Source organism: Neodiprion lecontei, chromosome 5 (assembly GCF_021901455.1).
Source record: "Neodiprion lecontei isolate iyNeoLeco1 chromosome 5, iyNeoLeco1.1, whole genome shotgun sequence".
Lineage (NCBI taxonomy): Eukaryota > Metazoa > Arthropoda > Insecta > Hymenoptera > Diprionidae > Neodiprion > Neodiprion lecontei.
The window spans coordinates 1,335,648-1,357,573 of record NC_060264.1 but is presented as its reverse complement, the minus strand read 5'-3'; the positions used below and the strand labels follow the sequence as shown (position 1 = coordinate 1,357,573).

General features: G+C 44.5%; 4 protein-coding genes across 11 annotated transcripts in view; 2 read left to right on the top strand and 2 right to left on the bottom strand.

Moving 5' to 3' along the window:
• Positions 1-21,897, bottom strand: part of LOC107217655 (phosphatase and actin regulator 1) — a 153,848-nt gene extending 131,951 nt beyond the window's left edge. For 5 of the 7 annotated variants that reach the window (XM_046742140.1, XM_046742141.1, XM_046742142.1 and 2 more), the window contains exons 1-2: positions 21,749-21,896; positions 17,822-17,923 (exon numbers count right to left, since the gene is read on the bottom strand). In XM_046742140.1, the coding sequence (XP_046598096.1) occupies positions 17,822-17,923; positions 21,749-21,854 (208 nt within the window). In that variant the 5' untranslated portion in view covers positions 21,855-21,896. Of the gene's footprint in view, positions 1-17,821; positions 17,924-21,748 lie in introns of all 7 variants that reach the window. The other 2 variants (XM_046742139.1, XM_046742146.1) reach the window with 1 other exon arrangement.
• On the top strand, positions 4,109-4,965 carry LOC107217657. The gene is made up of 2 exons (XM_015655272.2): positions 4,109-4,249; positions 4,385-4,965. The coding sequence occupies exons 1-2, from the start codon at positions 4,111-4,113 to the stop codon at positions 4,654-4,656; spliced, it is 411 nt and encodes a 136-aa protein (XP_015510758.2). The 5' UTR covers positions 4,109-4,110; the 3' UTR covers positions 4,657-4,965.
• On the top strand, positions 6,609-10,813 carry LOC107217659. Its single transcript, XM_015655273.2, has 5 exons — positions 6,609-6,860; positions 7,018-7,236; positions 7,358-8,195; positions 8,291-8,449; positions 8,518-10,813. Exons 1-5 carry the CDS (start codon positions 6,729-6,731, stop codon positions 8,847-8,849), a joined length of 1,680 nt encoding a protein of 559 aa, XP_015510759.2. The 5' UTR covers positions 6,609-6,728; the 3' UTR covers positions 8,850-10,813.
• LOC107217660 (F-box only protein 7) lies at positions 18,052-20,541 on the bottom strand. 2 transcript variants are annotated; one of them, XM_015655274.2, is made up of 3 exons: positions 20,210-20,541; positions 18,751-19,282; positions 18,052-18,261 (listed from the first exon to the last, which is right to left on the bottom strand). In XM_015655274.2, exons 1-3 carry the CDS (start codon positions 20,392-20,394, stop codon positions 18,091-18,093), a joined length of 888 nt encoding a protein of 295 aa, XP_015510760.1. In that variant the 5' UTR covers positions 20,395-20,541; the 3' UTR covers positions 18,052-18,090. The 2 variants fall into 2 exon arrangements, with proteins under 2 accessions (XP_015510760.1, XP_015510761.1); XM_015655275.2 differs by having other exon boundaries at positions 18,052-18,219; positions 20,210-20,533.
• Positions 21,898-21,926: the final 29 nt, after the last annotated feature.

Sequence of the window (21,926 nt, the reverse complement as noted above, 5' to 3'; positions counted from 1 at the left end):
AAATCCACCCGGGGTGTAGATACATAACGTACGCGTATGGCAAAACTTTGAACCATGGCATCCGGTGGTACTGGGTTAGGAGAGTAGGCAGTCGCTGGTCACGTGGTAGAACAATCGGCGCGAAGTGGCGCGTGGGAATTGAAATGTGACAGCGAGAGAAACGGGCTGATGATTTCCCAGGCGCTCCGATGTAGTAACTCTCTTCACTTTTTGGCCGCGGGCTTCGTGGTCGTCGTAATAATCCAGGAGGGCGATGCGTTATCGGTTTCACCCCGTTCCGACTTCCATCCGCCTATCAGCATCCGTTTTCCTCCGTTTCGCCGGAAATTTCCCCGTAGATGGATGAGTACTTCCTTGTCAAGGAACGCCCGAGTGCCGTTGTGTAAAAAATTCGCAACCCATCGTACACGCAGGTCTGAACACACATAAATAGTCCATGACTTAGACGCGCGTACTTGGGTCTCTATATATACGTGCGCGTATTCCCCTGTGGGTATATAGCGACGCACTCGTGCGTGACGTAAATGAGATTGAAAATCCGTCCGACATTAGCTGCTGCTGGTGCTACAGACGCGGAAAGGAATTCCTCGGGATCTTGGCATTCTACCAACGGCTCTCTTCGCCTGCCGTTAAGATTTGATCGATTTTCATCTACCCACACCATGTACATAACGCATGCGTTTGTTCCGCCCGTACATAATATACGACATGAATAACCAATGCTCAGATTCTGTGGAAAAAAAAATAACGACTCTATATGTATGCTCACTTATTTCTATAGACATACAACGTTCATCGACAGGAAGAAGTTTACCCTCAACCAACGTACATACACACAGGGCTATTACGAATTGATATGAAATCACCGTTTTACGACCCTGTAAGGCGAATAATTCAATAATAAATACGAATGCCGTAAGCCTGCCTGCATGGTCACTCGCGGAACAGAGAGTATCGACGATCTCTTGGTAACAAGGATCGCGCTGTAGCCAGCCGATGTGACAAATGTTTCGAAAACGGACCGCGTGATGCCATCTCCTCTGTTTCGACCATCGACACTGATGCGGTTGAATCGACCGAGCGATGAATGGATTGTTTGGGATTCACTCCAATGCTTTAGTAGATCTCGTGGTGTTCCATGTAATTTTTTGGGTAAAAGTTTTCGTTTATTTTCTATAGTCCCTACAGACAGATTCCGATGAATCGCACACATATTGGAATGATTTTGGGGTACCGTAACGCCCGCGAAAGGATTTCGCGAACCGGCGAATCCGCTGGATTCCAAGAGCTACTGCAGGACTAACCTTTCGACAGAGCGTAGTAGATCCTCCCTTAAATCTTCTCCGGCTGTCTCGAATGTTCAGGTATGTACAAGTTACCTTCGTGCAAGTAGACTCGATCAATATGCACACTATGCTCGAGCAATTCAAACAGCAGTCAACCTCGTTCCACTCCGAGACTCGGTGGACAAACAACTCGACATATGGCTTTAGTGTTTTGTCAGATCCAGTTATTCTTCGTGAGAATTAGATTACACAAATTTTAAATATCGGACTGTTTTCAAAGTCCCATGAGTACGATGACAGATTTAGTTGCTCGAGGACAAGGAGATCATTTTCAGGTTGAAGAATGCACGACGCAAACTGGCAACACTAATTTCGGTCTTAACGGTACCGTTGAGATGAACAAAACGCAGATGATGAAAGGAGGCCAAGTTCGATATTCGCTCGCACCTGTCTCTGCGGATTTATCTCTGGTTAAATATTATATTGCTATAAGTATGAAGCAACTGCGACACGAAGATTCAACGCGCGGTTCAGGTGTGATTTTTTATGGTTTGAATAGCCAGGCTCACACGCTAAACTTTGGCTTAATGTGTTTCCTTGTCGGCGGGGCTCCGCCAGTTATTGACCATCCCAATTAAGCGCTTTTCGCATTCTGAACATACGTTACAACGCTTCCGAGTCGGGTATTTCCGAGTTTCATAATCACCATCAAGAATACTTATAACATTCGCTTTGACTCAAACACGCGTCTCTTCGACCATATTGATGCGAAAATCAAAGTTATCTCGTTCGTACCTTCGAGAGATCTTGATAACGGAAGTGAAATGCCAGTGAAACACGTGGAACGGCTATCAAGTGTAAGTACTTCAGCCCTTATAATTTAGTGTAACGATAATGGCCGGCTGTGCACGCCGTGTTCTAACGTACAGAATAGATAGATTCCAAGTTCTGACATTTTATAAAGAATCATTTTATTGTCAGCGAATGGCGTTGATTTACAAGGTACGTTTGCCTCGTCGCGGAGCAGCTGGTGAAGACATTTCCAGATACTTCCAAAGTCTGCGCTAACTTTTCTGACAACGTTGCTCCTTGTCGTGAAGAGATTCTTTGATTCTTGTATACCATGACCGGCGCTTGAATGATTGTTCGGACTATACGGTGGTATAAATAACGATGATATTCAACATCAAATTCTGTGAAATCTGGCCGTTAATAACAAGGCGCTAATTCCTCAGCCAAGCGAGCATGAGAAGCAAGCAAATACGCTTGGCACCGGAATGCGCGACAATTGGTCGAAGCCATCAGATGTTTAGATGCGTCCCGGTAGCCGACATTGTTCGGCAGGCGTTTGTCAACTGTTCCGCATTCTCCTTAAACTATTAGCATCTCCGATATAACCGCAGGTCAAACAAATTAGCGGACATAAATTTACTATGTAATATACGCGACTGTGGTGGAAAATCTCCGCTAACAAGTTTCAGTGAACTTATGAATCGAACCACCGGTAGTATATAAATGTCCCAGCCGTTACCGGTAACTCAGTATATTTCAAAACCATCCCGTGCCCGGTCGAATTCACGAAGCAACTGCAATTATTTCGCACTTGTATCGTTTCAACGCGTCGCATTAAAGTCATGGCTAACCTCACCGTCTTTGTGCTACTAGCTATAATCGTTTTTGCCACAGCTAAACCAGCTCCAGACTACGAGAATGGCGGTAAGAATTAACCTGTTAAAATGGTACCTCAACTGTAGGGAATCAGACATCCATTTTTCAATCGAAGTTTCAATAAAAAAAAAAAAAAAACAACAATACGAATTTTCAATACGCACGACTTACGTTTCAAACTGTTATTCTTGTCAATGGACATTTTTTCTAGACGGTCAGGAGATTTTGAAAGGCAGAGACTCACGTTATTACGGTTTTCCGTCTTATTGGTACCGACGTCCGTTGACAGGTGACGACGGCGATGATTATGGCGCAGACGACGACGGCTATGCGAAATCGTCATCGTCTGACCATGGCAACGGGGATTCCGTCCCTCTTTACGAAACGGCTGGGTAAGTAGTTGTAGACCATTACCGAGTACTTCTGCTGATTTATAAATCCAACGACGTACTAATTTTCACTACCAAATAACGATTGCAGCGCTGGTTGGGGTCGCTGAAAAACGACGCGCTTAATTCATATCACCGAAGACCGGGAAGAACATAACGAATGAATACCAACTGCCCTGCAATGTATACCGTCTAAGTTATTGCGCTGCATGACATTTATTCTGTACTCTGTGTACCTATATTATACATATATATATATATATATCTATATAATGACAATTTTTAATCGATTACTACTTAATATTTGTAGCTTGTTTTTTTTTTTTTTTATATTCAATTTTTATAACCAGTATTGACAAATATTTCCAAGTCATCAACGATAATGCTTCGTATCTACTGATGAGTTTTTCCACGTAAATATTCGTTAAATGTGTGTATTCGCTATTTAATACACTGTTAATTAAATTTCATATTTACTTATAGATATTCTTGTTGAGTTGTGTTTGGCATAAATCCTCTTCCTATTCCCACACATCACGATTTGACCAGAGAATAACTGATTAGGGTGCTAATTTGCGAGCTCGAAAGAGAAGCTGTAAAAACGGTTAGACGTTCGCAAAAACGAAATCTTCCTAATCATGTTATCACAATTTAGCGTGCCGCCGTTCGCACGCGCTGAGTCAATGTCAATATTTGGAATATTCGAGAGGGTACGAAGGTATATAACATTCGGCTGATTCTCGAATGGGACCAGTTTCCTCATGAACATGAGAAAAGCAGTTGACAGACCAAGAACAATGACGCACCCGTCATTCGTAGTGTCGGATCGCTTCGTTCTGATTGCCTTGTTCTTCCTGACGATCGTCTGCATCTCCGAGGCTTCGCCCGTTCGTGACGGAGCTCTGGGTAAGCAACAAATCGTCCTCGATGTACTGTAAAATCGGAAGAGGTTTGCCAGTTCTCGGCTCGCTTCGATCGCTAATCGCATTTCAAGTTCTTGTCAATCACGCTGTAAATTATGCTCAACTGGAAATGCGACAGGCCCGGAAGCCGACGCCTGGCACGGCGCTGTTCTTCACAAGTTCTACGGACCTTGGTCGGAAGTAAAAAAGGCCAACGGGGAGAACGCCGACTACAATGACTACGGTGCCCACATTCAGGACTTCGAGCCTGGACCCGAAAACACGCCGTCTTACGAACCGGAAGAAATCGACGGGCCCACCGGCGATTTTCAATCGAATTACGCCGAGATCGGCGTTGTCCAAGATCCGGGCTTCGCCTTCAAGACGCATCTTCCGGACGAAAAACAGTGATCTCAAGCCTCGAATCATAGAGAGAATCACCGCGTGATTCAGATATTGGAATGATGTGTTTGAAACAAGTACTGGTAACGAAGACCGATCGTTTATGGTCATTTGATTCTCAACTTTGCAATTACTTATCCTCGCCCACGTGTAGTTGACTTTTCTGATATGACCATGTATTGTTTAGTCGTTATTTGTATCCCCATTTGTTATAACTATATATAGATACAACGTAAGAGTGTGTAAAATGCACGGAATGTCCAACCTTATTTTTGTACAAATATAACGAGAAATAGACAGAAAAATAAATTTTTTTTTAAATATTTAAAAAGTAAAGAATATAATCAGCTTGATGCGTTGTTGTAAATAATCTCGACAAGTTTAATTACGCGGCGTTCTTCCCTCTCATGATTTTCCTCAGCAAGATTGCCGGTGCGATGAGCTGATGAACTTTAGGCAGACGAATTAAAATATCCTGCTCTGCAGTTGTCTCCCCTCGAGAGGTGAAATACTTCTCACTGAAATGAATGACATTTTCGCCGTTTCACGAAAGAGATTACCAGGCCAATTTTGGGGTGCTTGTGTCAAGGCATTGTGCTCCCCAAGTTCAGCGCAGAGTCTTTACATCTATACATCCTGGTAAAGTAAAGAGTACTGAAATTAAGAGTTTGACTTTTCGCTCAGTGGCTCTGCTTGAACAGCAGTCAAAATGAACTTCTCCATGATTTCCGGATTACCGGAACTCCCTCCTCAAAAGAATATTCAACCTTGATTTTTCGGGGTCTTGATCAAGATTCGAGGGAATATTTCGAGGCAGTAAAATTTACGGAGGGTCGTTAATAAGGTGCTCAGAACTGATATGGCCGGGGTTTCGACGTCGGTTATAAGAATGGCCAATCAATCACACCGTGACACAGAGTCGCCGGATTGAAGAGGAGCTTCGGAGCGAACAACGAAGGTCAATAAATGCACGTACAAGCTTGGGAATGACGAACCGATTGATTAGTTAACCTGACGCGCCGTTCGGACGTGTGCTTGATACGAAGACATCCAAAATGACGAGCACGTCGCACGCTCGGATTCCCTATTTGCGCAAATCCAACACAATACGAGTCATCACCGTCAATTTGTTCGAAGGTGGAATGGACGTGAAAAAAGACTCTTGTCATGCGCGTCGCGATTTCGTATCTGATTGATTTGCGTGAATATATGATATGGCGCATATTGCTTACATTATTCATCACCGCCATCTGCAATCCCACACAGTTAATTACAAAGCAACTTTCTATCCCAGTACTAAATAGACATTATCCTCGAGTTTATCGGTCTCCGCATGCCATCGACGAGTAAATCATCCTCGCGTCTTTCAACGACGATAAGGCTTTCCAATCAAGCGTAGGTACCTATCCACCTACTGAACGGACTAACGACCAAATTACTGCACGGGGAATTCGCTAGTTGCAATACCCCGATCGAAGGCAGATATGACTTGGGAATTTACGCATGTATGTACATCAGGTATAACATGTTCTTATCGGCAACCTAATTTCGATTATTAAATCATCAGTCGGTTACGACATAGCAATATTATACTGGCGTGGACACCAACAAACGCCAAGCTAGACAAACTCTGAGAGCTTATCAAGTTAAAATTCATCATAACCAGATCGATACGTGTGATCGCAGACTCCGCAGTACATCACAACCTGCTTTTGCAAGAAAAATGACGTGTCATCAACGGTCTCATTACGCACTCATCATCGTCTCGATATTACAAACGTGAGCTCCTATTTATAACTTTCGATGTCATCCGACAATGTCCCGGTGAAAATATGTGATCGGACGTTACGAAAGTCCAGCTATAAGTGTTGGAGAGGGGAGTCGAGGCTTTATCTGCTCGATGGGTTGATAAGAACTCGGAAAGCGACAGGAGTTAGAAAAATTTAATCTTTGGTCAGATTAGAGGCGAGCCAGTTGCAGCGTGCCGTGAATCGTGCGGCATGAATAGTGTACTTCTGACCGTTACTTGCGGGTTGAATTTCGTCACAGTTTAATAGTCCAGAACTCGGAATAATCGCATAATGGTGAAGTACCACCCGCTGTTTCAAAAGCCGCAGGTTACCGCCTGGGCCTGCATCTCCCGGCGTTTGAAATTCATCTTTTTCTATGGGCTGTTTGTCGGACTGATTGGACTGGTGATTCACGTAGCCAAGGTAGGTGACGTCGATTTTCACAAATAAATACACGGTTGTGTAAATAAATATGCAGTTACACGTCGATTTACCAAGTAGTTATAACCGTCTGCACACTGGTAACATGTGCGAACGGAAGTAATTGTAGTGCTAGTAGATGACGATGCGTGTTGCACAGAGAAACAGCAGCCTGTCGAGCATCTACAACCTGCAATCATCCCTGGGCGACATGCTGGATTTGGAAATGAGATACCTGCCGAAAACAAACGGGTCGACCGGATGGAAGCAAACGTCGGTTAAAGAGGGACACATATATTCCGCCTATCTCGACACGAGACCAGAGCAAATTTTGCAAGAGTCACACGAGGGAATCGGAAACGAGACGACATGGGCGATGGTACGTGGTGGTAGTCGTGGTGATGGTGGTGGTGGTGGTGGTGATTTGTTTTTCTTACTTCCAGTGACGGTGTCAAGTTAGGAGAGGGAATGCGCGACAGGTATTTATCTCTCGTTTTCAGGTCAGAATCATCGCGATACTACCGAGGTACAATCCACCGGTGACTTGCGTCTACAAGTACCGAGGTAAACAGACCGAGGATGGCGAGACGTTTCTGATAAAGAAAAAAAAGGCGACTCGGACGAAGCCAGTAGCCATATCCGAGGGTTTCAACATGTACTACAGCGCCTTCTTCGTACTCTGCGATCTGACAATGTCGGCGAAAATGGACTACGAGGAGTATTACTCCAAGCAGCATCTGCCCTACGAGATAACTATCGCTCCCGGCAATATTACGGACTCCTACGAGCCGAAAAATGATTCGTTCGTACCGATTTTCTATCCAGAAAACGGCATATCGATGGCAGAGTTCTCCACCAACTTCATGGCTGTGTGCGTTCCCGTATTGCACCACAACTTCGACAGGGTTACGAACCTGGTGGAGTTCGTTGAATTTTATCGAATGATGGGCGTCGGTCACTTCACCTTCTACAATCGGTCGATCTCATCGAGGGTAGGAAAAGTGCTCGAACACTACAGAGACAACGGCGTGGCGACGATTCTACCCTGGGATCTACCACCCTACTTCATATTCGAGAAAAACCTCAGAGTCGACGGTATATTCGCGGCCCTCAACGACTGCCTCTACAGAAGCTCGTTCCACAAAAGTTACATGTACGTGGCCAGCGTCGACATCGACGAGTTCATCGTGCCCAGAAAACACAAGGACTATCTGGACATGATGCAGTACCTCGATCCAATCGGTCCCCATTTGCCCCTCAACGACCAGGCCTCCTTCTTATTCAGAAACATGTTTTTCTACCTGATGTTCGACGACGATCCCGTGACGCTGGCGCCAGGTATGACAACGCGCTGTATCCCGGCGATTCAGATAATTACAGTTTCGACGAAAAGTCAGCTTAGCTACCAAAGTACCGGTGAAATATTTTTACAGAAATACCGAAGCTGTACACCCAGTCGAAGACGACGAGGACGATGTTTGCAAACCCCGGAAGAGAACGGAGCAAGTACATCGTCCGGAGTAGACAGACAGTCGAGCTGGGAAACCATCACACTTGGGAACTGAGGAAAACAGCCTCGGCCTTCAACAAACGTGAGTTTAATCGAGAGACTGATGGAGCGGAGCTCTGACCGACAGATCGTTAATGTCATGTTTTTCAGGGTACAAGGAAGTCACCGTCGACGTGCAGGTCGCAGCCTCACAACACTACCGAAGCTGCGAGACGCACATCGAAACGTGCTGGTTGAGGCAAACCGTGAAAGACACTTCAGCCCACAAATTCACAGCGGCACTTGGGGAACGAGTTTCCAAAGCGTGTAAGGGGATTTTCGAGAATGGCTGTCCGGAGGACGTCGCAAACCAGCGACCGGACCGAGACGCCGCCAAGGTTCAAGTGGCCGATAAGGAGAAAGAAGCGGATAAGAAGGAGTCGAGTGCTCGTGGTGAAGTGACAAATTCCAGTGATTTAAACCGTGAGGAAAAGGGCAGGTGAACATGGACCAAACAGAGTGTCTTTTGCACTCAGAATTCACGATATAGTGTTGATCAAAATTGTACATTCGAAATCGGATAAGCTGCTGTTACCTCTGTCATCTTCTGATTGCGATCGGTTTATTGGACGTATTAGTAATATATTTCTAACCGCGTTTCGAATCAACAACGAACACGATATGTTTCACCGTATAATCTCGCCTCAATGACGTTTATTTTACGAGGACAATATTTTTTTAGCACCTATATATATATATATATATATATATATATGTGTGTGTGTGTGTGTGTGTGTGTGTGTGTGTGTGTGTGTGTGTGTAACGTATAGTTATTATTCGAAGATGTAATTAGGTACGAACTCCGCGAACGAACTGAAGGAGTTGGAACCATCGTTTGAACGAACTTGTAAATATACAATGAAAATCGAGTTGTCCAAGTGGTTGGAAACAAAATCGTGATGGATCATCTACCGTTACACACCGAGTGATAAAGCGCACGTTGTCCTCCAACCAACCAGTGCTGGTAAACCCAGCATGGTCTAACAATGAGTCACTCGGCATCAATCTTGATCGATGATCCAGTTCGTCGTGTGGATTTTTCCCAGCGATTCCATGTCCAGATTTCCGATGTCTCGCGATGCTCACGATGTCACCGCACGCATACTGTCGCAGCTTCGCCAACAGATAAGATTATTTTACGTATGTAATCATTCCAAAAAACGCCGCGAGAGGGGCACGTTTTTCATCCTACAATCTGCACGCGCATCATTACAAAGTCTAATAAATTCTAATCGCTGGGCTGGCATCGAGCAATCATTTTCAACTCCTATTACTCGACTGACAATGAGTCACAGCACTTTAATGATGTTTACGAGCCGGAAGTTGGGTCGATAGTTAAAATACCTGATCAATCCCCGCGACAAGTGCCGACGATATATTAATATCAAGGCTTATTTGAGTTAGATTTTTCTTCGTCACAGCTAACGAGTGATTATAATTATTGAGGATTAATCGTTGGACGCGGGGTAAAATCAGCTCAAAAAAAAAAACGAGTCTGCTTTGAATCATTTCACCTTTTCGTCACAGCGAACTTCCCCAATTTTAGAACGGCTGTCAAGACGTCGGATAAAAACTTTTCCAGTGAAGCGGGTCGAAGTCTGTTGATTTACTACAGACTGGTTTCAAAATTCAATGGAAACTTGTTGTCGAACTCCAATATTCGGGAGGTTCTACAATCAACCCTGGTTTCTCGGAGTTGTGGGAGATTGTTTTCGGACTTAGCAAACGAAATGGTATGAGACAAAATCACGAGCTTTTGGCAGCGGCTTGAAATCGATGGGCTGATTACGTGCTCTAGAAAATTCTTGAGTCAGCTGCACTGCGGTAAAGAGACACAGAGCTTGACCAGGTAGACAAATCGGAATGTCACTAAAAATTTCGATCACGTGCATAGGTGAGTGGATTTATGACTACGAAAGAGAGTTTACCGATCATCGGCAGGCTTGTTCACAATTCCGGACATCCGTATTCGCGCGTGTGAGCTTTCCACAAGTTGTGTACGAAAATTGTCTGGCGAATTCGTGCGCCCAGGTTCTCAAAGCTTCGAGGGCTGGAGGAGCGCATTAATGTGATTAGGTCCTGGGTGGCGTTAATCAACTCGAGACGGAATGCCGCCTCTGTGTAGCAGTATGATTTCCTGCGCCGTTTATCAAGCCTCCTCGCGCGGCGAAAGCCTCGTCAAAGATGGAGGGAACCCTGTTGACGGAAATTAACGGCCTTTTGGGACATCCGTAATTCATCGATTCACCAGTCCAAGCTCCTTTTGGAGATTCCTTACTTTTCCTCGCTCGGCGTTAATGAACGAAGAAGAAAACGAGACAGTGGATTCGGAGGTACAACATCATAAATCAACGTAATAAAGTTGTCGCGGTTAAATTTGATCGAAACAAATATCACCCTTGAGATATAAAAAAAAAAACTTTCAACAATGCGCGTAATGGTCTCGAAATTTTTTATCCAACTCAACGACTTCCCGACGCCTCTGTTTGGTGGTGAAAGACTCAGCGAATCGGACCTTACCTTGGGAGTATATGGGAAATTCTCCATCGCTATGACTGTGCGTAAGCATCCTCGCCGAGTAACACTGCCACACCGCTTTTCGCTGTGCCTCGTCCGTTCTAGTCCTGGACCGAGCGGCCTCCTCGAGATCGTCGAACCGTAGGACCCTTGCCACTTCCGGATTGTAAATCTCACTTTCGGTAAAATTTGGATACTCGGCGAGACAGAGGCGGCGACTCACAATGCCATTACGGTGAAACAAGGTCTTTAATCCCCTCAACTATCAGCGTACTCGACGTTATTTTTACACTTTGTTGAATAAAATTATATAATATCACTGCCTCGGTTGTTATCGTTGTTATTATTTTCCACTATATTCAATATTTCCACGTTAATCCGTCACTTCTTTCCAACCAAATCACGTTCAGTTTTGCCTGACGGTGGGGAAAAAGGGAATTACGCTGGTTATAGAAAGGATGAAAAGACGGCTTACTCCGGAGTTGACGGCGAGCTTAAACTCCGTACCTAACTGCAGACCGAGCCGGGATACTGACGAGATATTGAACGTCTAAGCGCCAGCTCTCTGACGAGCCTTGAAAACTTTTCTTAAGCGTAACGGAAGGTGGGTACCTACCCCACGAGTATTTTTGGAGTGTTGCTACTTCCGGGAGTTAAAATACCGAGGACACCGCGCCTTTTAATCTTGACGCGTGCGCGGCTTGATGTATTTTTGAGAGAGTAAGACCGTGTTTATTTTTTTTTTTTGTTTTTTTCGCTTTCGAATCGATCAACCATTTTCGAGAATCCCCTTTCTACACGCGTCGAATCATTATGGACAAATTACGTCGCTGTTATCTAATAAGGGTCATGGCACCCCGATGGTAATAAAACCCGAGCTATGAATCACAACCCGTGCAATCCATGACCTGCCAAAGTGACTGTTGAACGAGTTGGCTTCTCAAACTGTGAGAGTATATTTTGTCCGTCGTCGTTTAATAAATTTTCGATAATCCTAAATAATTTTCACAGTAACGTTACCAACTAACTTCATCCTTATCGCACATTTGAGCGTGAATTTCGCGCCCGGGAATCAATTTTCATTGTTATTACTATCGCGTCTGTGGCACAAGCGACACGTAAATCCGGGAGGTTATTTGAAACGCGGTAATTACCTGTCCCTCGCCCAATTCAACGATCCGAAATCACCGAAATAATATTCCCTCCACAATGTAGGGGATAGTCCGTCTCTCTCATTCCAACGACGAGAAAAATGGATGAGAATACAGATTTGCGCCCTCACGTTATACAATGCAGAGACGTTCGGGAATTCCTTTCGTATTTCAATAAAATTTTTTTCCACACCGGGAACAGTGGCGATACATCATATTTTTCTCTTCTCTTACTCTTCTACACTGTACATGTATACGGCTATTTTCGTCTCCTCGTCGTTCACGGAGATTTATCGTCAATAAAGAGCTCTCGACTGGTCTCGCGTTTCTCGGTACGGCCGAACTTGGGAAACGGATAGCCAAACAGGTATAATATGCGCCTCGTGCGGCGCTTTCGGAATTACGTCAAACGGTATCAGAACCGAGATAGGAGGGGACCGTCAGAATTTCAAGGCTCAAAAAAGAGCTGGCCGTAAAAACGACGACGCATATGGCCATTAGGACGGTCAGAGAAGGGAGGAGATTCGGACCGGAGTAAAGATAAAGCGGAGATTTCTTTGAAAAGTGTGTAAGCGTAAAGAAAAAAAAATACACAAACAAAATAAAAATAATTTAAGAACGTCTTTATACAGGAGTAATTAACTCGCAATGACGATAAACCTCGAGTATTGTACGGACGTTAAAAAACAACTTGCACAATACGGAGTTCGAAAATAATCATCACACATACACACGTATTGTATATTCATGCGGATAATTATACATATATACATATATCGACGATAAAAAAGAACTCGCGTCCATGTAACAGATTATTCGTATCAGAGATATAATTACTGATTAATTATTACGCTTGAGCGCGTTATTCCCGGTAATGATAACGGAAAATATCACGTAACTGTTGACAAAAATACTGCCGCACCGCACTTGTTAAATCAAGAAAGTAGCACGTAAGTCTGGAGGCGATGAAACTCGGATTTTTCGGACAGTTGCAGCATCCGAATATTCAGACAAACAGAGCATGAAAAATAAGGGTTAGTGGCAGATCGTTCAGTATTACAGATCCCGCTGATTATAGCGACTGGGGATAATCGGAACAGGGGCTGAAACTCCCTCATTTACCCTGCGTTTAACTTTTACCGCCACTAGGCGACGAGCCGCGAATCCCAGGACATTCGTCCGGGACGGGTTCGGTAAGCGAACTGAAACTGGGTCCAGCTGCGCTGAGGAGAGAGGGAGAGAACAGAGAATCGGGTGGCTGGTGAGAGAGAGAGAGAGAGAGAGAGACAGAGAGAGAGGGAGGGAGGGAGGGAGGGAGAGAGATAGGGGCCAAACGGCGCAAGCTTCGAGCTTGGAGGTCGCGGGCGAGAAATGGGACGCGGGTTATAATGTCGGTGCAGGATCTCTTCCTGGGTCCTTGAGCGTCCTGCATGAGGGAGCAATCGTTATCGACTGGGGAAGAACAAGTCAAGGAAAAGGAGGAAGCGACGGATCCTGCAGGGTAAAACCGACTGCATATAGAGATCCGCGAAAAACCGAATCGCAAACAGCGAATGTAAAGGGAGAAAACGGAGGGTCAAATATTTGCGACCCTCGGCGGTGGAAAAGTTTTTTTTTTTTTTTTTTTCACCCTCCTTTCAAACCTGGTAGAGAAACTCGGATTTATGGAATTGAGTTCGTCTCGACGAATGAATCGAATTTTCGCTAGCGCTAGCTTAGCGAAACGGTGAATTCGCATTGAGGAATTTTTAGCCTAAGATTATGGGGTAATGGAAAATCAAAGATGAAGAAGCAAAGAGAGGAGGGAAGATTCGAGTTTACTTGGAGAACGATGAAGTTTAAGGGGTTATTTTGTTTTTTAGTTTCATTTTTGTAATGTAAATATGTCGAGTATGTGCACAGAAAATTTCACGTCGTTCCGACAAATATTCTCCCAGTTACGCCAACATTTGCAAAGACGCCTCGGAGCGTTTAAAAGTGCTCTCGAAACTTTGAACGCGTCTTTTTCAAAACTGCGTTTACGAAGTCGGTGAGCAAAATTTCTCGGAAACGGCTGGACCGATCAATCTCAAAATTTTTACACAAGCTTTATGAATAAATCTTTCAGGCCTTGTTTGAAGGTTTTTCCTCGCCGATAAATATTTTCCATTTTGTATTAACTAAATCTTTTTTGTTTTTTCATTTCGTATGATTCAGTCCAGAGATATATTCCTCACCGCAAGACGCTTTTTTCTAAAGGTGCTCCCGGAAATCGGTTATAGCAGTTTTAAAAATCATTATTTATACAAACAAAAAATATCAGACTAAAGTTCAATAATTATATTTGAATATCAATAAATTGAAATGTCTCCTCGTGAAGAATCCTTGAAAAATCACTCGTTTTCGGCCTCCTGAAGCATCGGAAGCATCCGAAAAAGGGATAGTGATTCCGATTCTTCTGGTCGATCGGGAACGTTTATGTACCGGAAAGGACGGCGATCACAGGTCGCGGTGTTAGGGAATAAGACGTTTATCTGATACGATTCAAAGATGATCCGAGGAGGCGGTAGACTCGCCCCCTTCAGGATTCGCGTTACATCAGCCGTCCGCAGCGGGGAAATGGGGAATAAAACGAGTCGTCCGAGGTTCGAGGCGACGCGTATAAAAATAATAACAGTAATAACAGTAATGGTGGAAACCGAGGCTGAGACGTCGAGTTAACTGCTTCGCGGGTTCTCAGGATGCGGGAATTTACGGCTGAGCAATTGAAGACATCAGGAAGAGACACGCGGGCTTTCGGATAACGCTTATACTTTTAAACTGTCGCTTCGACCTCCTGGCAATCAGGCGTGCTCAAACGATCCTGTGCAAGAATAATCATCCCCCTCTCCAGAAATCTGTCCAACATCAACTTTTACCACTCGACGTTTGACGAGGCGCTGACACAAAATCACTTTATTCCGATCCGGACACGCACTGCGCGGGGATTCCTCCCCCATTAAAAGTCGCGTGGTATGTAAATCCTTCAGAGAATATCCTGCTGCTGTATGAACAGCGAAAAACGGAAGAAGGCAAGACAGGCTGCGAGCATCCTTCTCGGGATTTTTCGCCAAATAAAGAAGAAGTCGGAAGAAAGCTCAAGAGGAGAGAAACTGACCAAACGTACGTAGTATCCAGAATCAATGACGAACCGACTAAGACGAAAAGCAAAAAAACTATACTTCAAGTATTCCCGAATTCACACTAAACTGCAGAATCACTGTTAACGTTATCGCAACGATTCATTCTGAGGAAAAACGAAACATAATCATACATTGAAATTTTCGTCCCTTCAAAGTCGTTGTAATAATAAGAAAATAGTGTTTTTTCTCAATGCTTCGTTAGGATAACGTTACCAACTTCAATCTCGTGAGTTCATAACCAGTCTAGCTTTCCTCCAACATCTCTGAGGAGAAAACCAAAAAACAAACCGGTTTATATTTGCGAATAAATAGAGAAGGACCGGTAGCAGCGTTTCCTTCCATTTTCCGCCTCGACGATGCCGCGCGTACGTAAAAGGTACCATAATTTTCATTGCGGAGCCGTAACCGTAAGTCGGACGGAAGTCGAAAGGAAGTATGTAATTTTTTATACATAGGTATTTGCGTGCATGGTTTATGTGCTATACTTATTTTCCCCTTCGTCCATCCCATTCTCCGATTTTCCGACTTATCCCCCCATTCTTTTTCTCCGTCTCTCTCTCTCTCTCTCTGTCTCTCCCGTATCCCGTCTCACAGACGACACGGCCGAGGATGACTCTCGAATTCGTGGCGAGATTGAGCCACCGCGACGTAATCTCGACCGCCTTCTACTCTCCTGACCATTTTCGGGTTGCTGACAAAGCACCATACACCTACCCTGCACTCACGGTGTATGGGAGGGATCCTGTTCACCGATATATACGGACAAGCTGACTTCATTGCCGCGATTTGTGGGCCACTGATATCCTCCCTGTACAACAAGCCTTCCTCTTCTTCCTCTCCTTCTACCTTTGGCGAGCGGAACGACCTTTGACGACCTTCGAAGTCCCGAAGATGGAATAAAATAGAACGAAGCGTTTTCGCATCCATACGAAGCGCGCGTCTCTATCGCCGATCGCCTATCTCATCATTTTTACTTTTGTCTTCCTTTTTTCTTCCTCTTCTTCTCTCCTCAACTCATCCCTCGGGTCGGTGTGTAACGTATTGTACATGTCCTTCCCTTTTCTCTCCATCTTCGTGTACATGAGCACAGCTTTAACGCCCGCGCCGTGTCGTTCAGGAGCTGCAAGAGCAAACTCGAGTCGGCATTGTCTCCGTCAAGGGTGTGCCGCAGCATCTCGTCTCTCGCGAACCCTTGCTAAGATCTGGATATTCCTCGCGCTCGACGCGTACGTCGGCGTCATTAAAGTTTCCCACCTTTGGACCGACGCTTTTTGCATTACAACGACTCTCGTTTTATACGCCACGTCGTCAGGGCCGAAAATTTCACGCTCCATATATTTCACGCCCCTTATACTTTTAACGATATGTATTTCCTTGTTTATCTCTCTTTTTTATTTATCTAAATATACTTTTTTCCCATCAGATTTATCCGATCGATGAACGTTGTCATTTGCCAATGAATAAGATTACGCACGTGCGAAATAATAAACAACAATGAAAGTATTCCTTGATGATATCATATTCATATATGCGAAGCAGAGGAAGAAGAAGCAAATTGGATAGTGTCATTTTTCTCTTTCCCGGTATGTTTTGTCAAGTCCTACAGTGTAAAATTGACGAAGGTGAAATATTTGTGTGATTTTTAGGTCAAAGAAATTTCTCCGCCTTTCGTACGAAAGTAAAAAAAAAAAAAAATGTAAACGTGTCAAATTTATCACGCAACTGAATACAAAAAGATGACAATGTTGCGCGTATAGATAAGAGAATATAGGTACCTGCGAGTAGTATGTACAAAAAATAATGGAGGAGTGTATGCCAGTCACGTGAAATACGTAAGCTCCAGAAATTGTGTGAGTTAGACCCAACGAGAATTGGGAACTTGCTGCGGTACGAAAGATTTCAAGGGTACCACCAAGGGCAGCAGTCTTTACAGTCTCTTATCCCCCTCCCAAGTAACAATTCGTATTAATTACTGCGTTGTAAGCACCGAATATAACAGTCGTGCCAAAGTTGTTGCGTATAACGCAGCCTTGAAGAAGGGATAAAATTTGATACAACCTAATTGAGTTACGAGTCTGAAACTCACGAGATAAGAAATAATGAATGATAGATGAACGCGATGAGCCAAGGAATATAAGGCTGAAGTTAGTAACGTTATTACAATGATTTACGTTTCGAAAAAAATCTTCATTTCACAATTGCAAAAATGTCTGAAATGCAATAAATCGTAATAAAACAAAACGTATTCATAATTTGAAAACTCGACTGCTTCAAAGTTGTTACAAAGTTGCAAAATAGTAAACCCCCCCACCCCGACGTGTTTCTTTGCGTTAACGTTACCAACTTCAGTCTCATCGAGAAACTTAATAAAAGATGCAAGATTTGTCAAAGCTAATCCATATCGCGTGCGATTCGGAGGGAAGGAGTTTAAATTCAAGAAAATGATGTTGACAAAGAAAATCAGAATCACTTTCCATGATTCCCAGAACTATGGTACGGTCCTGCTAATCAGCGAGCTTTTACCAGCGAAAGGACGAATCGCTCGTGGAAAAACTCTTTACTACAAATATACGATGACTGACTTACCGGTATCGCCGTTTGCCTTGGCCTGTCGTTGCTCGGTCGAATTCTGCGAACTCTCACGAACAGCAGCACCGACCGCTACCTCATGAAGTGCGTCTTCCCCTGCTGCAAGTCGAAATACAAATTTAAAAAAAAAAAACTCAGCAATTTTCAGCCGCTCCCATTTCTCCGCTCAAGCTGCTGGTTTAAGGATATCGGTATAAAAGGCAGCATGGAAAACAGAACAATGAAAATTTATTTCCAATAATCGTTTATTCGGATAAATAGCTTAGTTAATATCTATGCACCGGCCAGCATCGCGGGATGCTGCGTCCTCTTGGAAAGTCTGCTGGAACCTCGAGATCTGGCCACCACTCGTCCATGAAGCTCGGCGTCGACGCGACAGTTGTTTCATGGAAGTCCTGGTGAGGGTTGCGATCGATAAAAAGTGGAGATATTAACATCTGGTAGAAATTGTAGATATATCACAAAAATAATCGGATAATAAGTATCGATATTTACTTATGCATGAGGTTTGCTCGGATATATCGAGCTTACGGTCTGACTTGGCATTATAAACTTTTGTCGAAGCATCGTAGGTAGAAAAGAGGTTGTAAAATATGAAAGAAGTTAAAATCCGAAATAATTTCTGCAAAAACGGTCCTTTCCCATTCATTTCAGGCGATTCGAAGACAATTCCAGTACTTATATCACAGTATGTTCTGTTCGAAGTCAGAAAGGACGGAAGGGTCGATCAAATTTACTTCTTTCTCTGTTAGGTATTAAAGCTGTGGGAGCATGTAATACGCAAGACACGCGAGTACGATGAAAGCAAATAAGATGGAGGATACGATGCCTACGAAGCACGACGACAACTCCTTGCGTATTCCGCGAGTGTTACGTTTCGCGAGAGCTTCGGGCAGTTTCAATTTGAGTATGGAGTGTCTGCTTACGCGATAAGTTTCGTAGTAATTTCGCTCGGGGCAGGAATTTTGAGGAAAGTCGCGTAGCAGCAGTCTTTTCCAAATTATGGGTTGCATGACGAGTTCATGGAATTCACGGGAGGTTTGGGCGAGCCTGGTCAAGGAGTAAGCGTCCATCATCCGTATGATCCGGAGCTTAATCTCTGCCGGAAGTCCGGGGAGACTGGCGTTCGGGATTCCAGCGACTGACAGCATTTCACAGCGTGCCGGAGTGGTCATGTTGTTTTTGAAGACGACCGAGAACTCTTTCAGGTTCAGGTAACGCCCGGCCAAATCCGAAGAGTAGATGTTCACGTATTTCACCGTCTGCAGCGCTCTGCTGAACACCTTTCTGGATGGATATGGCAATACGAGGTTCACGACCAGCGTATCCCCGCACGGGATCGCCAGCAGCTTGCATTCCCGATCTGGCAATGGTTGCAATTGAAATTTCAAACTGTAATTTCCAGTGTCCGGCATTTTCCAGTCCGAAGGTATTACCAACGCTCTCTTCTTTCCGTATCTGCAGTCATTCAATGTAAAAGCTGTAGCATAGTTCATATGAATTTTCCAATTCTTAAGCAAAAACATTCAGCAATTTTTATACAGGATGCCAAAGAGAGCGAGCTTTTCAAGGATTTCTCGACATTCAAGAAAGCAGACAGATCTTTTCACGCGTCAGTGACTCTAACTCAAGGATTCCATTCCTTTTTGTGAATTTGAAATTTACGCCTAATGCCACGAAGAAACCGCTCGAAGTTGGAGCGTCATTTACGCATGGCGAGCGCACGGGTATCAATGCGATTTTCAGTACCGCGTGGTAACAAGTCCATCAACATGTATGTTTATTATACGACTGAAAGGGCGACTAGCAATATTCGCGTGTGTCGTGTTTCCAGTGGATCTTCGTGTGACCAGAAGTTTTGCCACAATCGTTCATAGTTTATACAAATTATATTTGAAGAATCATTCGTATTTATGCAACGTGAATTATTCTCAATCAATCGCAACCGAGTTATTTGCCGATATTTCGTTGCGAACAACTCGCGCTCAGAAAGTACGCGCACCGCGCCTGCACGTAGCTTACCCTCCACGCTGTGGCCACGGCTGTTCTTACCGACCGACAATTTCCCCGTTGAAAGATTTGCCGCCGAGCACGTCGCCGAATCGCATCGTTAGACTGCGCTAGTCGTGAGATAAAGTTTTTATCGAAAGCTGTCTCTCCTTGTCATCACGTGGTTGATTTGTATGTTCGCAATCACGGACCTGGTCCAGTCGTCTGATGTTTCTTGTTTCTTGAATACGATCGAATGTGCAAGAAACATCGCGATAGAACGAAAAAGAGGATAGAAGTGAGCGAGAAAGGCGTAAGTTTGTAGTTTCGAAAGTGAACCCTGTTATCCATGCAATTTCGCAAGTACAAGAATTATTTGCATGACGTGTTATTTACCCTGCATCGGCGTCCGCTGAACCTGATCGCGCGATGAAAAATCCAGCCTCAGCCATGACAACTATCAACAGCACTACCATGTAGTCGTGGTGTTTCGCATCCTCTCCGAGTGTCTTCGCCAATTCTTCCAACTTCACGGCAAGTCGGATCGGCGTGCTCTCCTCGACGAGCACGGGTTCCGCCATACTTTCGCTATACAGCGATACTCTCGCCTTTCACAACTTACGTAGGGTCGCAAAAAATATTTTCCGATTCGTAATTCAGATTAGTTTGACACTTCGCATGTCACCATGCTTCGTTCGCATTGGTGGTTAGTTGTCTACCTGGCGAGCGTCGTTCGAAGCTCCACCGAGAAGACTATGATCATTTGAATCGTGAACAAGCCCACTGTCGGTATTACTCCCGACTGCGATAAAGGCCCGCTTCTCGTACTGTTGGAGGATAACCCTGTTTCGCCTGGTTTTCACAACAGGAGCCGGAAGGAATCGATCCGCTTCGCGAATAATTTGTTCTTCCTTCGTTGTTACGTTGCGGTAGGTACTGGAACGGTTTTTCCGGCCATACAGCACCCACTGACATTGCATGTATGTACTTCTCTCAAAAATTTCACACACTCCGCGGCGTCATGAGCAGCGGTAATCACATGTTTACCGTAACATTCTATACGCGTTATACATACACATATTTCACTCTTATCTGCGATATACGATCAGCAGTATTTAAGCCATGTTTAAACTCGGCTTATCACCGTTGAATTATCTAAAAACCGGCACATTCTTCCCTCATAATCGACGCGCTAAGCGTTCTCGAAAGAACCACACGGCAATCAGAACGAACCATTTCATCTCAAAATCGAAAAAAGACGGTACACTGTCTATCTACGAAAGAGCCGCGGTCAAAGACAGTCGCGACTTACCATCCGAGCGGATCGGAGTTGTCGCTGCAGATTTCGGCACGATCGAGTATTCGAGTACTCGGCATGTCAATCGAGATTCTTTCGCACAGTTTGAGACTGTCTTCTGACCTCGGTAGGTTTGCCGATCGAAAAAGGGGCATGGTGAAGAAAATCCGACGGCGCTCGGCTGCAACTTGTTATAAGGACGAGTCAAAAACCGTCGTGCGAGGAAAGAGCGAGAGAGCGAGAAAGATAGAGAGAGAAGCTGGATATATGTGACTAAGGGACCAAGGAATGCACGATATTTTTACGCAATAATAATATATTCCAACGGTCCCGGATTCGAGTTGTACGGTACTAAGAATGTGATTCACTGACTCGTTGGTAATCGTGACATCATTCGGCTACCTAACCGACCTGCAACAACTTGTTGCACACGACGTGATTGTTTCCACGCGCGATACATACCGATTCTTTTCCCTTCCTTTCTTTTCCTTTTCCGTCCTTCCATCCTTCTTATCTGTCCTTCTCTCTTTCTCTCTTACCGAGTGCATTTTTCCTTTTCGTTATTCGTGTGTAAGCTCGAGCTGGTAAACACTACGGGCTCGATAACTAGGCCACAATATGCTCGGAGAAAAACTCACCCAGTAATCCCGGCAGCGAATCCTCATCGTTTGACACTTGCACTTTATCCTCACCACGCGACGAATTTGACACACACGATACCGTCGAGCCTTCCGATTCGGCCATTTTCAGGTTAACTCGCGCTAACCTGAAACTACTCGCCGCTCACCACATTCGAATCAAAACTTTTCGAAACTT

What these genes read in the sequence shown, in the direction of transcription:
- LOC107217657 (XM_015655272.2), top strand. Translation starts at nt 4,111, where the DNA reads ATGAGAAAAGCAGTTGACAGACCAAGAACAATGACGCACCCGTCATTC. An exon ending in CGTTCGTGACGGAGCTCTGG is followed by an intron (nt 4,250 to 4,384) that starts GTAAGCAACAAA and finishes GAAATGCGACAG; the next exon opens with GCCCGGAAGCCGACGCCTGG.
- LOC107217659 (XM_015655273.2), top strand. Translation starts at nt 6,729, where the DNA reads ATGGTGAAGTACCACCCGCTGTTTCAAAAGCCGCAGGTTACCGCCTGG. An exon ending in TGGTGATTCACGTAGCCAAG is followed by an intron (nt 6,861 to 7,017) that starts GTAGGTGACGTC and finishes CGTGTTGCACAG; the next exon opens with AGAAACAGCAGCCTGTCGAG. An exon ending in TCCCGTGACGCTGGCGCCAG is followed by an intron (nt 8,196 to 8,290) that starts GTATGACAACGC and finishes ATATTTTTACAG; the next exon opens with AAATACCGAAGCTGTACACC.
- LOC107217660 (XM_015655274.2), bottom strand. Translation starts at nt 20,394, where the DNA reads ATGGCGGAACCCGTGCTCGTCGAGGAGAGCACGCCGATCCGACTTGCC. An exon ending in TCAGCGGACGCCGATGCAGG is followed by an intron (nt 19,283 to 20,209) that starts GTAAATAACACG and finishes GAATGACTGCAG; the next exon opens with ATACGGAAAGAAGAGAGCGT. An exon ending in ATTACTACGAAACTTATCGC is followed by an intron (nt 18,262 to 18,750) that starts GTAAGCAGACAC and finishes AATTTCTACCAG; the next exon opens with ATGTTAATATCTCCACTTTT.